This window comes from Lipotes vexillifer, unplaced genomic scaffold (genome assembly GCF_000442215.2).
Source record: "Lipotes vexillifer unplaced genomic scaffold, Lipotes_vexillifer_v1.1 scaffold1003, whole genome shotgun sequence".
NCBI lineage: Eukaryota > Metazoa > Chordata > Mammalia > Artiodactyla > Lipotidae > Lipotes > Lipotes vexillifer.
In genome coordinates, this window is record NW_006798890.1 from 1,945,767 (window position 1) to 1,965,112 (window position 19,346).

The 19,346-nt window shown below is 49.4% G+C and overlaps 1 protein-coding gene across 1 annotated transcript; it reads left to right on the forward strand.

Annotated features, from left to right (window-relative positions):
- The first annotated feature begins 9,404 nt into the window (after positions 1-9,404).
- On the forward strand, positions 9,405-18,181 carry LDLRAD1 (low density lipoprotein receptor class A domain containing 1). Its single transcript, XM_007471158.1, has 6 exons — positions 9,405-9,425; positions 9,929-9,980; positions 12,584-12,712; positions 14,807-14,944; positions 16,698-16,826; positions 18,033-18,181. The coding sequence occupies exons 1-6, from the start codon at positions 9,405-9,407 to the stop codon at positions 18,179-18,181; spliced, it is 618 nt and encodes a 205-aa protein (XP_007471220.1).
- Positions 18,182-19,346: the final 1,165 nt, after the last annotated feature.

Sequence of the window (19,346 nt, forward strand, 5' to 3'; positions counted from 1 at the left end):
ATTTTTTTGTTGGATGGATCTTTCCAAAGAACTGTTTTTCTCTGTTAGAAAGCATATCAAGTATAAGTTAAAGATATCAGAGAAAGCTTTTCTTTTTTTTTTTTAATTAATTTATTTATTTTTGCTGTGTTGGGTCTTTGTTTCTGTGCGAGGGCTTTCTCTAGTTGCGGCAAGCGGGGGCCACTCTTCATCGCGGTGCGCGGGCCTCTCACTGTCATGGCCTCTCTTGTTGTGGAGCACAGGCTCCAGACGCGCAGGCTCAGTAGTTGTGGCTCACAGGCCTAGTTGCTCCGCGGCATGTGGGATCTTCCCAGACCGGGGCTCGAACCCGTGTCCGCTGCACTGGCAGGCGGATTCTCTACCACTGCGCCACCAGGGAAGCCCAAGCTTTTCATTTTGATAGTAAGAATTAGACTCTGATGTTGCACAATTAAGTATAGAATTCACTTTGCAAAAACTGTTATTATCATTCCTTTATTATTATTGTCAGTAATACACATTCAAAAATAAGAGCGACATCAAGTAACATAGTACACCACAGTCTTAATGTGATTCAGTGTCATTAGACGTGAAATGTTAAATGACTTTGCTAACCAATACTTTCCTCACATGGGCATTACTGGCAACTTCAGTAGTGCTGTTTGAATAAAGAGTGAGTCACACACTTGCCTTCAGCCTAGTCATTAGCTTTCTCTGAGTCAAAAGAAAATACAATTAACTAATCAAGTAAGGCTTTGGTCACAAAATATAGGTTTTTCTTTTTTAAATAGTAGGTTGTCTAGATTGGGAAGATAGAGGGTTAGAAAGTATGTCAGGCAGTCGTCTCTTTCTGATTTTTTGTGAGAAAAGAGTTATAAAACATGAGAAATGGATTGGATTTACCTTAAAAAAAATAAGCCCAGTTGTCGTATTTACCACCCATGGTATACACTTATGTTCATTAATCAGACACACATTTAACTGCAATGCACCCAGTGAGGCCAACTGAGGGGAATATATTCAAAATGCTGCAGATTTATAGGAGTCAGAGAGCCCACTATTAGGAAAGGCCTCCCTTGTAAAACAAAACAATACGAAAGAATATCTCGATAAGAAAGAGCAAATGTATAATTGTCCTATGCTCTTCCACCTTCCCTTGGTTTTGTTTCTCTTTGCTTCCTGAATGAGATACCCCTGAGATACCCTCAATCCTCTTGAAAGCATTGATCCAAGTTTAGACAAACTTTCCCCTCTTGTTTGTAAGAGACAATTCCTCGTATGAGGAAATACCCAATCTTTCCTGTTATTTAGCAGGCACTCAAATATTTGTGTCCTGCCTTTTTATTTTCACATGATTAAACCAGACTGACGTTTTCAAAAACAGTTTTACTTTTATTTTTATTTATTTATTTATTTTTTTGCGGTACGCGGGCCTCTCACTGTTGTGGCCTCTCCCGTTGCAGAGCACAGGCTCCGGACAAGCAGGCTCAGCAGCCATGGCTCACGGGCCCAGCCGCTCCGCGGCATGTGGGATCTTCCCGGACCAGGGCACGAACCCGTGTCCCCTGCATTGGCAGGCGGACTCTCAACCACTGTGCCACCAGGGAAGCCCCAGTTTTACTTTTAAAAAAGAAAAGAAAAATCACCACCACCCCCCCCCAAAGGTATACAGCATAAAAATATGTGACTTGAAAATTGCAGCAAAAGCAAAGAAACTGGCCCCTTCTAAAGTAACAGTTTAGCCCTTTGGGTGGACCCAACTTTACTTGTTTCCATTAGACAGGTATCACCTTCTTTCCTACCACACAGCATCTTCTTGGGAAGCTTGCCTTGGTTCTAGGCAAATTATCAAGACCCTTGAGTCTCTGGTTCAAACCTCCCAGACTCCTAAGGTCCTTCTTGCTTGGTTCAGGTCCCTGGTGAAAGAGATACACTGATTCAGGCAATTACAAACACAGTAGAAATCACCATAATGAATGATTTAGGCCCAAGATTCCCAATCTTTTCACAAAACTTCATGAATACCTTTTATATATGATATATTTTTTGTAAATCAGAAATTACCAGATTATCTGGTCTATCAGTCTTATCTCAAAAATTCGTATGATGTATTATCAGCCAATTTGAGCTGCTCATTAGCGTGTGAAACCTGGTACTTTCACTCTGAGCCAAAAGCAAAAACTTTATCCCTTATTATTAGTTTGTGTGGCTTTATCTTAGATAAATGTGCCATTTCCATTATGATTTTTTAAATATATAAAATAGTTCTATTATAATTTGTGTGGGCTCTTAAGTATCTTAGGACTACATATGGAGAATCAGAGGGTTCTAGACCTTTTTCGATAAAGCTAATCAGGCCCCTCAACCTTTGCTGCAGTCTATATAACATTCTCAGCTGAGTCCCCACACCATGGTAGTGATTTTTGCCGAGATACCATATTAGAGATCCACAGTTTAACCATTCAACAAGCACTTGAGAGCCTGAGTGCCAAACCCCCTGCTGGGAGATGGGAATGCAACAACAAACAAGACCCAGTGCCCAACTCTGGTCGCTCAGATTTTAAAGAGGGAGACAGACAATTATTAATGTGGTAAGTGCTGTGACCAGATAAGCATGGAGTACTGTGAGGGGACCCCTAACTTCTGGGAGGAAGTGATAACCAAGCTTAAACCTAGAGGGAAAAGGGAAGCCAAACAAAATACAAGGAGCAGTGTTCTAGGCAGTGGGGACAGTATGCTCAAAGACCTAGAGGCAAGAGGGTGGGGAACAGCAAATTGTTTAGCAGGCAGACACAGAGCATACAAAAGTATAGCTATAGATAGGGCTTGGCAGATCACATAATAAAGGACCTCATTAAACCTGGACTTGGTCCTGAGCAAGGTGGAATGCACAGAAAGGTTTTAAGCAAGAGTTGCAGTGCTTTAGAACGATGCACGTGGCAACAGCGTGCACAATAGACCAGAGGGGCAAGTCCAGAGGCCAGCAATGTCTTAGCTCTATGGTAACCACCAGGGTCTATTAAATTTTGTGCTTATCCAGCCACAGAGAAATGAGAAATTCCATTCCCTTCCCAGGGTTTTGGTTTTGTTTTTGAATGCCCAGTAATCCTATTTCATTTTGTTTCAGGTACATTTTTGAGCTTTTATGTATAAGGCTGTCTGTTCCTCCACCTTATTGTTTGGATGGTAAGCCTAGTCTTTGGGTCACAATCGCAATCTGAGTGTTGCCAAGCAAACTGGGAAGGCTGTCCCATGCATTCCTAAGCCTCTTACCAGATTTCACATTGGGCTAAATTTTTTTTTTTGGGGGGCTAAATTTTTAAACCACAATACTTGGTCAACTTATCACCATCCTCAAATTCTAGGTTTGCCAGCCCAGCCTCAACTAACCCAGGTGTTCCTGAGCCCCTCCCACGACATTTCCAGTTGCTGAGCAGGTTATGTTTGCATATGAGTATCATCAGTATGAGCTACCTTTTTTATCTTTCTTTCCTTGACTACTTGTTCTAGACTAGAGTCTGGGGTTGGAGGCATGTACAGTGACAGAGATAAAAGATTGAGATAGTGGGAAATGCAGTCTTCTGTGGAAACCTAGATTGTACAATTAGTGTGGGTTTTCTGACTCCTTGCAATACTGTAACTAAGTTCTGAAGTGCAGTTTATATACCTTTTCTGAAATGTGTAATTGTTGAAGCCAGCTTTACATATTTCACTATTAAGTATTCTCTTCCTGTGATGTTAATGACTTATCTGTTTAGAGCAGGTGTTCTTAACCCTTTTTCATGCCATGAACCCTTTTGATAATCTGGTGAAGCCTATGGACCGTTCCTCAGATTAATGCTTTCACATGCATAAAACTAAGTATGAAGGATTGCCAAGGAAACTATATTGAAATACAGTTATTAAGGTATTTTCAAAATTTTGCAATTATGTATATATGTACTTCTTTAATAGCACATAAAATAAGGCCTACTGGTGGTTCTAAATCTATTGGAACTTCAAAGTAATTTCAAACTATTGTTTTGAAATCTCTGCAACATCTGTGATGTCTAAATCTGATTTCTATTAATGATAAAGTCACAGTACTGCTAACAGTCCTGTCATTTATTGCCTGTGTTCATAATTGAAGAAAATGCTATATTTCAGTTAGAAGTTAGTGAAAATATTTAATTTTTTTCTCATCCAAGTTCACTGAACCCCTGGTTTAGAGGTTGTCTAATTTTACTTTGTCGTTTTAAGAGTAGAATATTTTTGTTTGCCTCTTCAATTCTAAATTATTTGGGTTCATTTTACTGCTTCTTGTATGCTTTTCATACCTGAATAATTTTGCAACATTGCAGCAATAATTGAAGGCTTGGATGGAAAGAAATCAGCAACTGATTAGAAATGAGAGGTTTCAACCAAAGCTCTTGATAATGTTACCTCAGGATATACCATCATGCAGTCATTATTGGAGCCCCACATCTGATTATTTCATAACACTTAAGTCTGTAAGCATCAATAAAATTTGAATCATCTGCACTAAGCAATATTATAAGCTGTCTTGTAAAAGTGTCTACTTAGATATTTCATGATGAAGTTTATCTATTGATTCCCCATAGCTTTTGCAAAGCCCTGTATAGCACTCTATCATTTTAAATGGGTCCTTACAGCATCCCTCTAGGAAAGCAGGATGGGGGTTTAACATCTCCATTTTAGAATTGAGGAAACAGTCCCAGAGAGGAGAGGTGGCCAGCCAGGGCTCTCAGAGTTATGGAAGGCACAGAGGAGGAGTGGTAAATGTTGAGGCAGGGACTTGGCCTCACCTCTAGGCAGGTCTGGAAGCTGATCTCTCAGGTCCCTGGGTCAATCTAGTTGTGGTGCCCACTTAGCATTGTCCATCCCGGAGCCGGGCACTGGACTATAAAGCAGTTCCAGCCTCAAGCAGATCTCTTTGTAATTATAAACAAACCAAGTCATCCAGAAACAATATTGCACCCTCCCAGGGTGCAGAGCTCTTTCACATATGTGCACTCGCTTCATTCTAACCACAACTCTTTAAGGTAAGTATTCTTATCCCCATTCTTCAGATGACGAGACAGAGAGGCTGTGACTTAAGTCATCTTAAGTCAGGTAGGTATTAATTTGGCAGAATCGGGATAAAAACTCAGGTTTGCCTGACTCAAGGTGAGGTTTACTGATCTCATGTGCAGAGGGTCTCCGCTAGCCACAGCCAGGGTAAGAGGGGACCCTCGACCATAAGGAATATAGGGAAAGGTAAATCCAGGGTAAGGGGGAGAGTTGAAGAAGGCTTCATGAAGTGAGATAATTGCCTGGTTCTGGGCAAGAAAGATGGTTTTAGAAAGGTGGAGGGAGCCAGCAGAAATCACTCTAAGCAAGTGACAAGCTGTAAGACTGGGAGAGAGATGTATGATCCATGCAACAAATGATTCAAATCCAACATAAAGAAATCCATAAATCAATAAGAAAAAGATAAGCCACCCATAGAAAAATGGGCAACAGATAGGAAAAAGCCATTCACCAGGGAAGAAATCCATATGACCTATATACTGGGTTGGCCAAAAAGTTCGTTCGGCTTTTTCCATAACATGGAAAAACATTGTTAAAATGTAGGTTCTGGCTTGGCAGTTCTGGGGTGAGACCCCATCTCTCACAAATGATGAGGCTGCTTCTGGTCCGAAGACCACACTTTTGAGAAGCGAGGGGATAGGTAGGAGTAGAGTGTGAACTTTTCAGCCACCCAAGTCTGCATCCCAGCTATGCCTCCTTTCAACTGTGAACCTTGGGCGAGTAACTTATTGTTTCTGTGCCTCAATTTCCTCACCTGTAAAATGGAGGTAATAATAGTTCCCATCATCTGTAGTTGGGAGGACTAAATGAGTTAATATACGTAACACATGTGGTACAGCATGTGGCAAAATAGGTGTTCAATAAATGTTAGCAATTGGTGGTGGCCATAGGAATTACTAAAGATATGCAAATTAAACCACACCGAGGGCTTCCCTGGTGGCACAGTGGTTGGGAGTCTGCCTGCCAATGCAGGGGACATGGGTTCGAGCCCTGGCCCAGGAGGATCCCACATGCCACGGAGCATCTAAGCCCGTGCGCCACAACTACTGAGCCTAAGCTCTAGAGCCCACAAATCACAACTACTGATCCCACGTGCCACAACTACTGAAGCTGCGCGCCTAGAGCCTGTGCTACGCAACAAGAGAAGCCATGACAATGAGAAGCCCGCGCACTGCAGTGAAGAGTAGCCCCCGCCAGCTGCAACTAGAGAAAGCCCGCGCACAGCAACAAAGACCCAACACAGCCAAAAAAAAAACACACCGAGATGGGTGTCACAAAGTCTGACACTTTCAAGACTGGGGAGACAGAAACTCTCACACGCTGCTAATGGGAGTGCAAACTGGTACAGCCACCTGGAAGAGCAGTTTGGCCATATCTGGTAAAGTTGAGGGGCCCCTGCACTGTGATTCTAGATGTATGTGTACGTGTGTGTCTAGAGAGTGTGTAAAAACCAGCCATTGGAATCATGCAAGGCATATTCAGGAAACTGGTTGACTCTGGGGAGGGAGGGAAGGAATAATACAACTGGGGAAATAAGGGACCTTCAATTTTTGCTATACTTGATGGAAAAAGAAGTCTGAAGCAAAAATGACAAAAATTTTAATGTTTGTTATTTCTGGATGGTGGATACATTATTCTTCCAAGTTTTCTGTATTGTTTTTGAAACTTTTTTCCCAGGGAAAGGGAGCGGGGAAGAAGGGAGAGTTTGGAGCAGGTGGGCCAAGGGGGCCCGGTGCAGTGTTGGGTATTGAGTGGGGAGGATGAAGAGGTCCGTCTACTGGGGCACCACCTTTCTTCAGGAATGAGTGGAAAAGAAGTTTAGAGAGTTAGATGGGAGAGCTGAAGCTCAGAGAGGTTAAGTGACGTATCAGAGGTCACACAGCTAGTGGTGGGACCATTTGGACCATCAGCTCCAAAGTTCCCACTCTTGCTAGAAGAGGTGTGCCATGGCCCAAGCAGGGAAGGGAGCCCAGCAGGGTGGAGGTGGAGGTTGTACAATGCAGCCTAAGTCCTTTTTCTCCTCAATATAACCTGGCTGTGACACCAGGAAGTTCAGGGATTGAGGCACCAGGGCCTTTCCTCCATCTTTCCAGGACCCCCCGTTGCCATTCACTCAAGGGTTCTTGGTGACAGCCTGAGACCTGGAGAGATACAATGCTGCCAGCACAGCCAGGTGTGGCTGTACCTGGACTGGAGCAGGAGTCCAGAGGAAGGGAAATTTCACATCCCTGAAGAGTCTTTTCATAAAAGAACACTAAAGAATCACAGTCAAGAAAGGCCAGGGCTTCCCTGGTGGCACAGTAGTTAAGAATCTGCCTGCCAATGCAGGGGACATGGGTTCGAGACTTGGTCCGGGAAGATCCCACATGCTGAGGAGCAACTAAGCCCATGCGCCGCAACTACTGAGCCTGCGCTATATAGCCTTCAAGCCACAACTACTGAGCCCGTGTGCCACAACTACTGAAGCCCGCGTGCCCTAGAGCCCGTGTTCCGCTACAAGAGAAGCCACCGCAATAAGAAGCCTGTGCACCGCAACGAAGGGTAGCCCCCGCTCATTACAACTAGAGAAAGCCCGCAAGCAGCAGCAAAGACCCAATGCAGCCAGAAATAAATAAAAATAAAATAAATTTATAAAAGAAAAAAAAAAAGAAAAGCCAGAGTTGAAGGACATGTGTTGGTCCCAGAATGGCAAAATGGTCATCATGCATGATACCACTCTCCATTCTTATACCCATGGCAGACATCACTATTCAATCACAAAACCCTGAGTCCTGACCTCATAATCCTGAACCTCATGTTCCAGACACTCTCAACAATCAATTGGAGTTGGCATGCAAGGTGAAATGTCGATGCATCTTTAGCACATGCCATGAGGGTCCTGCCCGTACCCCTCAGCCCTTTCCATTTCAGGGCACATCAGCCTAGCTTGCAGCTTCCAACACTGGCATCTCTTTGCCTAAGGCGGGCCAAGGGGTGCCAGGAATAAATACCCTCCAGCAGTTCTCAGCCAGTGACTGGCAAGAACTGGCAAATGCATACCTCAGTTCCCTTACCCTCTGGTGGGGTGGCTCTGATGTGCATCTTCTCCCAAATTCCTTAGCAAGAGAAAGTTCCTCTTGCCCACAGTGGGATGAGTGTGATAACACTCCTATTACTGGAGCCTCACTTCCCTCACTCTCCCGGTGTTTCCCGGGATTGCTCCCTCTTAAATCTGCTTGCCTTCAAAACTGGTCTTAGGTCTGATTATGGGGATCCCCAAACTAAGACATCCTCTTCATCCAGTCCAATTCTTTCTTTTTCTGGACAAGAGAACTGAGACTCGGAGAAAGGAAATGACTTGCCCATGGCAGAGCCAGTGGCAGGGCCCTCATGAGAACCGTGTTCCCCTGACCTATAGCTTAGCCCTTCCCAGCGCTGCCGCCTTCTGAGGGCTGCCCGTGAGTCTGTCCATTCCACCCCCATCCCCGTGGACTTGGTAGTTTATATCCCAACAAAAAAGAAAAGGCTGGTTACAGGTTAGGCAACCCATGGGCATCAGAGGCAGGCTACGTACAGAGGGACCCTCCCTGGAGCCCCTAAGCTCACTTCTGGAGGTGGACACCACTCCTCCCTTGGTCCAGGGCTTCCAACCAGACCCTTAAGCTCCCAGGTTGTTGGTCTCCTCAGCAGAGGGATGAGCTGAATTGGTAGAAGGCATTATTCAGAGAAGCAACCTGCCCCCACCCCTCCCCCATCACAGGCATCATCTCCGGAAAAATTTAAAGTACATGGCCACTTTTTTAAAGAAAATAATTTAAAATTATATTTGCTTTATAATTTTAGTGGGAAATGCATATTCTTTCCACCTAGGTTACATATTTAATTGAACAAACATCAATGAAAAAAATGACCCCTGCTTTTTAGCCACTGGAACATTAATCCTGGGTATTTCTGCCTGGATTTTCATGCAGTTGTGGGGCCTGACATCCTCCAGTCTCATAACTGATGTGGAGGAAAAATCACACGCTGAAAAATTCCTGGGTTAATGCCCCCACCAAACCCACACTGTGTGACTTGAGGGCAGTTTCTCCCTCTATGAACCTCAGACTCTCCGCCTGTAACATGGGGATGAGAACTCCAACCTTGGAGTGTCGTTGTCAGACTGCAGAGTGGGGAAGGGCCAGGCAGGAGCTGGCCTGCTGCCCTTTCCTCGGCATGGGAGGCAGCCTGGGAGGGGCCTGCCCACAGGAAGGGTGCGGCCAGGCGAGGCCTGCTGTCATCCCTCCTCCAGGCTGCCCCTGGTGACAGGCAGGGAACCTGCGCCAAGTTCTCTGCACCCACCCAGGGCCCAGAGACTGGAGCCGGGAGCCGGAGACATGAACAAGATCTTCCCCCAGGTAAGAGCTACCCTGAGACAGGTCCTGACCAGGGGGAGCCAACCTCAGGCTAAGGGTGGGCAGTAAAGAGGGGAGACACTGAGGTGACTCTGGTGTTCCACCACCCTGGAGGCTCTCTACGGGGACCCAACAGGTGAACCAGGTACACGGTTCAGGTGATAAGTGCTGGGAGGGGAGAGGAGGCCAAGGGAGAGAACGATGGACATTATGGGAGGGGACATCAGGGGGATCCTCTCCAAGGGGAGCTGCCTGAGCTGGTTTGAAGGATGAATGTTTGCCAAGTGGACAGTGGAGGAAAAGGCATTCCAGGGCACAGTACAGGCATGGGTGTGGGAACGTGAAGTGGACGTGATGAGTTTGGGGCATTCAGCATGCTGGAGTGGGAGGGCCCGTAGTTTCCCCTGAGGCTCTTGGTGACACTTCTGAAAAACTTTGCAGTCTGGCTCCCTGAGGCTGGACCTCGCCTCACCTCAGCTCACCCCTCACTCTGTTCTCTTGGGCAGGGGAATGGCAATGCTGCTGCCGCTGGAAGTAAAGCCCTCCCCGGAAGGCAAGGTAAAGGACAGAGGGCCTGAGGCCAGTCCCGCCCCCACGTGAGGCTCCCTTGAAGCTGGGCCGTTGCTACAGAGACACAAAGGGGGCTCCCTAAGGCTCCCGCTCTCTCAGACCTCTGTCCCCTTGCTGATGTCCCCTTGCTCCCAGCATCCTGGCCAACCATGATGACAGCTATTTGCTTAATAGGGTGGTTCATTCTCTCCATGCACAAGCATGTGTGGAGCATGTGTATGCTGCCCACCTCACAGGCACAGTGCCACATACAGTATCCCCCGGTAACCTATAGAGGAAAGAGCTCTGGAGTCGAGTCTCTGGCTCAGAGGGTGACCTGGGTGATTCTCTTTACCTCTGAGGGATAAAATAGGCAGAATTACGCACTTATTTAGCACCTGCGCTTGGCCACTGGCTCACCTTGTGACCAGGACAGTTTGCTTTACCTCTGTGGAATAAAGGAAGGAAAGAACACATTTATTAAGCACCTGCTGTGTTTCCAATCTTGGCCTTCGTTTGATCGTTTAAGGAAACAGCCCCAGAGAGGTAGCTACTACTAATAACTATCAAGGATCAAGGCCCTGTTATGTGCCTGGCATCGCAGGGCCTGTTTCAACCCTCAGGACAGCTCTGAGAGGGGCTCCTATTAGAGGGCAATAACAGATGAGGCAGCTGAGGTGAAGGGAGGTCAGGTAGCTCAGCCAAGCTGGGATCCCACACGGATGGGAGGAGGGAGGCAGGGTTCAAATTCGAATCAGGGTCCGTCTGGTTGCAGAGCCCCGGTGCCTTTGCTGCTCCACACTGGCGCTTGTTTATTTCAAGCCTGGCTCACGGTGGGCATGATGTGGGAAAATGGCCTCCTTTTCCCATCTGTCCCCTGGGGCATCGGCACCTAAGGGCTTTCAGGCTTTGAAGTGCAGCCTTCATCTGGCCGTGGGCCCCGAGGCTGTCCTGTGGCCCCACCCACCCGGCCTGTGCTGCACAAATGTTTGAGGAGTGGCTTGGCCAACCAGGATGCTGCTCCTTGCAGCCTTCCCGCAGTCTCCCTGGCTACCTGAGTTTACAAGGGAGCCACGGACCAAGGCTGCAGGGAATATGGGTTTTAGATTTATGCTGCATCTCCTACAGCATAAATCGGCTCTCGTCTCCCTTCCCAATGCATGCCCACCCCAGGCTCTGGACACACGGGGCCACTTGCTGTCCCCCACATGCCATCCAGGCGCTCTCTGCCTGGAGTGCCCTCTCCTTGCACCTTCCCCTCACCTGCCTGTGGAAATCCCACCCTCCTTCAAGCACCATGACACCTTGTTCACGCTTTCTTAACCACACTTGCCACCTGGCTCTGTGAGCAGCTGGTGTACAGGTATAGTCTGAGTACAGAGTAGGCAGCTCTGGAAATGTGAATGAATTATATGGAAATGAACTGAACTGACCTGAACTGGGCCCTTCCCTTGTTTCCTGGATCCCTAGATCAAAGTATTCAGAAAGCACCTACTGTGTGCCTGCCTACTATGTCCCCAGGCTGGATCCCGGGACGTAGATGCATCAGACCCGCTCCTGCCCCCTCTCTGAGATAATTGTGTCCCAGAGGACAGCAGGAGTGCCCACACTCTTCTTTTTACCTGTCTACATCTTGTCTTCTAAGTGCAACTACAAGCTTTTGGAGGGCAAGGGGATCAGAACTGTGACTGCTTTTGTGTCCTCTACAGAGCAGGGCATCTAGTAGGATCCCAAGAAGACTTTGTTTCATTATTTCACAAGCAAGCAAATATTAAAGGATCGAAGTCAGTTAGAGGAGGAGGACATCACCTATTTCCACAGTACTTCAGATACAGAATGGCACATAGTAGATGCTCAATAAACATGAATAGTAGCTAAAACCTTTACAGCACTTACTATGTCCCAAGCACTGTTCTGATACAATACCTAGCTTAATCCTCTCAACAGCTCTAAGGTAGGCATTATGACCCCCATTTTCCACCTGAGGAAACAGACACAGAGAAGTAAAGTAGCTTTTCAGTGTGGCCCAACTGGAAAGTGGTGCAGCTGGGATTCCAATCAGCATCCTGATGGGCTCCAGAATGAGCAATCAGTTGGCATGTGGAAAGGCCACCCATTTGGGCGGGAAATAGGTGTGGATTCACATCCCAGCTCCACACAAGGTGACCTGAACCTCTTCTTCTCTAAGCCTCAGTCTCCTCATTTATAAAATAAATGTTGTCTTGAAAAATACAAATAATGGCTATGAAGGGCCTACTTTGGTCTCTGCCCCATGGTAGGGGCTTGATACACAGGTGTACATCTCTCTCTTCCTCCTGAGGACATAGCCTCATGGAAGGACAGGAGGGTGAGGGGGGTGGAGCAGAGACCTGGGACCCTCATCCTGACTGCCACTCACCAGCAACTGGACCTGGGCCAGAGACAGGTGTTTGGTGGGGGTGGCCCACAGGCAGAGCCGAGAACATAATGATGGGCTTGGGAGCCCTCTCCTCCAGGGAAGCCTGTCCTGCCCCCAGGACCCCAGTGGGTAGGGACCACTAGTAGCAGTCAGGGCAGGGAATCTCTGGGCCCCAGCACTGGCTGCTCCATCACTGGTTTCCCACCCCACACAGCAGACCAGAGCCCTTTCTGCTGCTCGTGCCGAGGGGCCTGCCTCTCAGCCTTCCTGATGCTCCTGCTGGCAACTCTTGCAGCCCTGATTGCCCTGGTCGCCATCCTTGGACCCCCACCTCGCACGCCAGGTCAGAGTGGGCAAGAGAGGGTGGGTCAGACTTGTTGGGAGGGGAGGGGGACATAGAGAGATGGGAGAAAACTGACCCTGCCTGGCTTCTCCATGAAATGACTTTTGGACAGTTCCTTAGGGTGCATGTGCAGACACACACAGACACTGACATATACATATCTCTGAGCTTCCATTTGCACATCTATAAGCATGAGCTATTGAGAGGACCCAGCTCGGATGCCACCTCCTCCAGGAAGCCTTCCCTGCCTGCCTGGTTTAGGAGCCTTGTCTCAGCTCCCATAACTCTCACACTTCCTCTTCCCCGAGTCTGGTCACCCTGGGTGGTGCCATCCATCTGCATGTCTGCCTTTGCCACAGAGGACAGGGACCTGTCCAACATATCCCGGAGGCCCAACTTCAGTGGTGAGCCCCAACACCGACCCTGCCATCATGCAGCTAACAGTTTAGAGAGTGAGGCGGATATTAATCCAATAAGTACAGTAAGGCAGGGTTAATGGGGGCTCTGAGAGTCTGGAGCAGGGCTCTGACCCAGTCCAGGAGTCAGGAAGGGCTCCTTGAGCAGTGAAAGGGGGCTGAGGCATGAAGGGAAAGTGGGATTGGCTAGTGAAAGGGGTGGCAGGAAAACCACAGGGAACACCCTGTGCAGAGTCCCTGGGATGGGAGGAAATGTGAGGGGAAGGTCAGTGGACACGAAGGACAGAGCAGCAGGTGGGGCCGAGGCCCAGGGCCTCAAAGGCTGCACTGGGGAGGGAGGTCACCATCCAGAGAGCCATGGGCGGGGATTAAGCTGGGGGCAGGGTGTCAGCAGACCTACCTTTGTGAGAGATGGCTCTGTCACCTAGCAGAAGGTGCTAAGGGGACAGGTGGAGTAGGGGGTAAAATCCACAGTACCCTACATGCCTGAGCATGGGCACTGGGGATAGATATGAGCACACAAGGAGTTGCCTGCGTGTACGTACCTGTGTGTCTGTGTGTTTATGTGTGTGTGTATGTGTGTGTGCAGGTGTCTATGCACATGTCTGTGTATGCAGGTACATATCTGTGTGTGTGTGCCCGTGTGTGTGCACGTCTGTATATGTGCGAGTGTATTGATGTATGTCTGTGCGATCAGCTGTGTGTGTGTGACAATGTAACTGTCTCTGAGGGTCGGCCCCCTCACACTAACTAAGGCAGTTCCAGGAGATGAGCCATGGTTCACATGTGCACAAACACAGGCACAAACCCGCTCCCACCTCCAACCTGCACTCACGCTTGTACACATGCATAGCCTGCGGAGCCGGACCTCCCAGCCTGTCTGTCGGTTTCTCTCCCCTAATTCTTTGGGGGCAGCCCCGGGGTTGGGTGTTCCCCGCAGTGGGATGGAAGGGCAGACTCTCAGAAGGATGGACACTCAGATGGTCCCCACCATTCCTGGACACTGGGGAGGCGACCCGGCCTCAGGAAAGAGCAGAGGCAGCAGCCTGGGTTATTAGCCGTGTGGCCGGGCGTGTTGCACCTCTCTGAGTCTTACCTTCCTCATCTAGGAAATGGGGCTAACGATGACACCTCACAGAGGTTTCTGGGGAAACAATAGAATAAAAATGTGAAGGCGCTTTGCAGCCCGTAAAGTTGTCCCAGATGTAAGGGATTGTGGCATAATGGTCCCCAGCCAGCCCCAGGACGTTACCTCTGACACCTTCACCTGCACCAGGAGCCCCACCGTGAAAGCCACTTCACTGACTTGAGCACTGTCCTCAGGAACTTCCCGTGAGACAGTCATTCAATAAACTATGACTTTCTCTGCATTCTCTCTAGGGTTATTCACACAGAGGCTTTTATGTAATCTCCCCAACTGTCCTGTGGGGTATGTGCTATGATCCCTATCTTGCAGAAAGGAACATGAGGCACAGAGAGGTTGGGTCATCTGCCCATGGTCACACAGCTGGCAAGTGGTTGAGCTGGGGCTTGGACCCCATCTCCGACGCTGAGCCCAGTGTCCTCCCCACTGCCCCAGCCTCTCACCCCAGCTCAGGTGGGGCTCAGTAGGGAGAACTTGGTGATGCCCTTGTAAACACCACCCTTGACCCTTCCGGGGCTCACCCTGCCCACTCAGGGGCCCAGCCCTGCGTGACACAGATGAACAGGACGGGCTTCCTATGCCATGACCGGAGGAGCTGCATCCCAGCCAGCAGGGTCTGTGATGGCGTCCACACCTGTGCCCACGGCGAGGACGAGGAGGAGGCCTTGTGCCGTGAGTAGTTACTCCAGGACCCCTGGGGAGTTGCCCCCCCAACTCCAGCTCTCCCTGCAGCCATACTGAAGCTCGACCACCCCTGAACATACCAGGCACCCTGATGTCCTCAGGCCTTTGCTTATATGCTGCCCTCAGCCAGGAACATCTTCCCCCGCCCTGTCCCACTCACATGCACACACATGTGCCCACACTAGGGGATGCCTCCACTCTGTGCATCTCCGTGCCCAGAGAACCTGTGTACAACCCTCAAGGCAGATTTCAAGTGCTACCTCCTCCAGGAAGCCTTCCCTGACGCCCAAACTAAATTAAGTTCCCTCATTTGGGCTCTCACAACCCCTGTGCTTCCCTGCACCCCAGCCCTAGTCACACTGGTTGTCACTCTCAGTTGGCATGTTTGCCACCCCCATCAGACTGTGAACTCCTCTGGGGCAAACCTAATCTGCTTGATATTGGGGCCCAGTGCCTGGCGCAGGGCACTACACAGAGAGGTATTGAAAATGATTTGCTGAATAAATGATGAAATGAGTGAATGAATGGGAAGGTCTAGTCCCAGACCTTAGAGACCTGACAGTTCTCAAGAGAGAGGAGCGTGGCACTTGCCACAGAGGAGGGAGAGAGCCTGGTGAGTCGGAGTGGTGGGATGGGGAAGCTTATGGGGGGAGGGTCATTGCATCATGGACCCTCAAGACCAGAAGCGATCTTAAACGTCATCTAGTCCATGTCCCAGCTCACACCCAAATCCCCTCTGCCTCTGCTTGCACACTCCCAGGATGGGAAGCTCACTACAGTTTGAGGCAGCTGCTCCCGTCATTGCCTGGTTTTTCCATGGGAACGTCTCCCTTGTACTGAATTTAGAGCTGCCTCCAAGTAGCATCCTTGATTGGTTCCAACTCTGCCCTCTCATTAACCCCTGCCCCCCAAGAACCACATTTCAATCTGTCTCCCATGATGATGGCACTGCATGGATTTGGAGATTGTTTTCTTGTCCCCTATGAGTGTCCTCTTACCCGAGCCACCCTCTGAACTCCCAGTCACCCCCTTATGATTGGTCTTCCCCACTCCACCAGCACTCTACAGAACACATACCAAATGGCCATGTCCCTCTCTCTGGACTGGCCCCAGAAGCATCCATGACACTTCTGGCTGGCTCTGGTGAGTCCAAGGTACAAAGGCTTTTCCCCTCCCAAGTCTGGGTTATACCTCTAATGATGTGGCCTGAGTTTCTGTTAATTTTTGGTATACCTGTCACGCTGCTGTCTAACACAGAACCCACTTTCAAGAAAGATACTCTGACTCTCTTTCACAAAGCATGTGATCCCACATTCCCTAAGTTCTGGGACCCAAGTGCAAGGCTTCATATTTATTCTTGCTATGTTCCAGTCGGAGGAGGCTTCCTGGAGGTGGAGGAACTTGAACCTGGACTTGCAGGTGGAATGGTTTTGGACAGGTGTCAAGGAGGACTTTTCTGGAGGGAGGAATAAAGCAAGCAATGGTGTGGGGCGCGAAGGCGTAAGAGCTGGGAAGGGAGAAGTGGCTCCGGCCATTCTATTGGGTGAACAGGGAAAGAACCCTCCTCTCTCCTTGACTTGACCTCCTCCCCAAGAAACCTCCTTTTGCCCTTCCTGGATAGATGGGCAGTGACCCCGAGCTTGACAGCTGCCAGGGTGGCCAGGACAATCCACCTCCGGATAGTCCTGAGGCAGCTGCAGCCAGATGTGGACTTCCTCCTGCCTCATCTCTCCCTCTGTAGGAGACATGCCCCAGAGCCTCCCTGGCTTCCTCGTGACTCACTGCGGAGACCCCGCTTCCTGGATCTACTCAGACCAAAAGTGTGATGGGATCAACAACTGTGGGGACTGCTCAGATGAACTGAGCCCAGGTAGGGGTCTGGGCACAAGCTTGGCTGGGGCAGGTGGCCAGGCAGTGGCCAGAGGGCAGAAGTTAAACAGAGAGAATCTCCGAAGTTCCCCCTGCATCCCCTTCTTGCATCCTAGGAAGAAGTTTTCCACTCCTCCTTGAATGCCTCAAGTGGTAGGGTGCTCACTACCACTCCAAGGGGCTCCTTCTGGAGAGTTTTACTTCTGTGGTGGGAAACTTGCTTTCAGGGTCGCAGATAAGGAAACTGGGACCCAGAGGGCAGTCATGTAAGGAGTATGTACATGGCCCAGCCGGGGTTTGAACCTGGGCTTCCTTCATCTTCTCTGCACCACCCAACAACCCTGTGAGGAAAGGAAGGCAGGAATCGCTGGCCCCAATTTATATGTAGGTAAACTGAGACCAGAGAGGAGAGGTGACTTAATATGATGAGTGATAGGAAGGGGGCTTGGGTGTAAACCCAGGTTTCCTGACTCTAAGACGAGTTCTTTCACTGCTCCAGAGTTTCCCTTCAATTTCTTCCCCAGTGTTCAACCCACAAACATGTTCTGAGCACTGTTGGGGGCTGGCCTAGTGCCAGGTTCTGCTGGGGCACAGTCAGGAGTCAAACATATGTCCCACCCCCAGGACTCACATCATGATGATGCCAAAAGGAAGTGCTGGGATCCTGGAGAGGTTTTTTGTGGAGGCGGTGGATAGGAGAAGTAATCATCAAGGGAGACTTCTCAGAAGAGGCAGTATTCAAGTAGGCCTTAAAAAATGGACAGGGTTTCAACAGGCAGAGGCTGGATGTGCAGGGAAGAATGCTGGAGGCCCAGGGTCCAGGGCAAAGGAGGGAGGTCTGCGAGGTGACCTCAGGGAATCATAAGCGGGCTGGTGGGACCGAATCAGGGTGAGAGAGAAGGATGGGAAACTATATGCGCCCACTAGTAACTGAACACTGACTGTGGGCCTGGCACTTTGCCTGTCTTCCTTAATAACAACCTTGAGCACATGAGGAAACTGAGGTTCAGACAGAGAGACTTGCTTGAGGTCGCACAGCCTATGAGTTGGGGAGTCTAGATTCTCTCTTCTCCAGGGAAATAAGGAATATAGTCAACCCATGTCAGATGGGGCAGGGCTGTGGAGGCAATGGTAGGTTTCAGAGCTAAGGAGTGCCCTGGTGCATGGGGCATTCCAGGACAGAGCAGCTGCTCTTCTGTCTTCTCAGTGACTATGTGCACACCCTGCGGCCCTGGCTGGTGGCGCTGTCCCTCGACTGTCTTCAAATATTGCAGCTGTATCCCCAGGAGCCTCTGCCGTGATCACGTGCAGCACTGCTCTGACTGGTCTGATGAGTACTCCTGTCCTGGACCCTGAATGGGTCACCCAGGCCAGAGTGGGAGGCTGGTTGGAATGGCACTGATAACCTGTCACATGTGCTATGAATCCAAGTACACAAGGGCAGGAAGGAGCCTTCAAGATCATATAGTGGGATCTACACACCGTTGTCTCTGAATAGGAATTGCCTCTCCTGCTTTCAAGTTTTTCAGCCTCTGCTTGAATTCTTCCAGTGACAGGGAGCTCACTACCATGTTAGGCAACTCCTAACAAAGTTGAAGGGAATCTGCTTCCATGATTGGAGGCCTGCCTCTGGTGCCGCACAGAGGAAATCTGCTCCTCCACTCCAAGACAGGCTTGCAGATATTGACCTTGTCACCCCTTGGAGAAAAAATAAGTCTTGGGCTTAAACACCAAGCTGAGGACTTTAGCCCTTATGGATAGCACATATATGAAGTGTATGCCACTTCCTGCCCTTTTGGTACCTAAGGCAGATATTGCTGGGCTTGGATGCAGCCTCAGTGTTTTCTCAGCTCAGTAATCCTAGCAGGTCCCACTGATGTATCACATGAGATGCACATGAGACGGGGTACCTGTCATCCTGCCCCTAGGAAGCCACCCCAGGAAGCTCTGAGCTGTAGGAAGAACAGCTTGAGGAGCCCCTCCCCCACCCCCCGTCCATCCCTTCTCTTCCCAACCACTCCCACCCTCACCCCGTGACCAGCTGCCCAACAAAACAGCCCAGGTTCCTTCAAGTAGGGATTGTATTTTAGTTCCGGATCCTGAGTGAAGGAGTTGTTTCTTGGCATACATTTCCAGTTTCACAGCACCCAGGCAGGCAAGGATGGATATCCCCATTAAACAGATGAGGAAACTGTGGCCCAGAGGGAGAAATAACCAGGATCATACAGCAAAGTAAGGGCTGGAACTGGGACTCAAATACCATCCATGGTGTCCCAACCCCAAAGTCTTTCCATCTACCAGTGTGACTTTATCTTGGCCAGGGTGGAGGCAGAGTTTCTGTAGTGTATTTAAAAAGGTAGCTTGGGGCTTCCCTGGTGGCTCAGTGGTAGAGAGTCCGCCTGCCGATGCAGGGGACGTGGGTTCGTGCCCCAGTCCGGGAAGATCCCACATGCCGCGGAGCGGCTGGGCCCGTGAGCCATGGCCACTGAGCCTGCGCGTCCGGAGCCTGTGCTCCGCAACG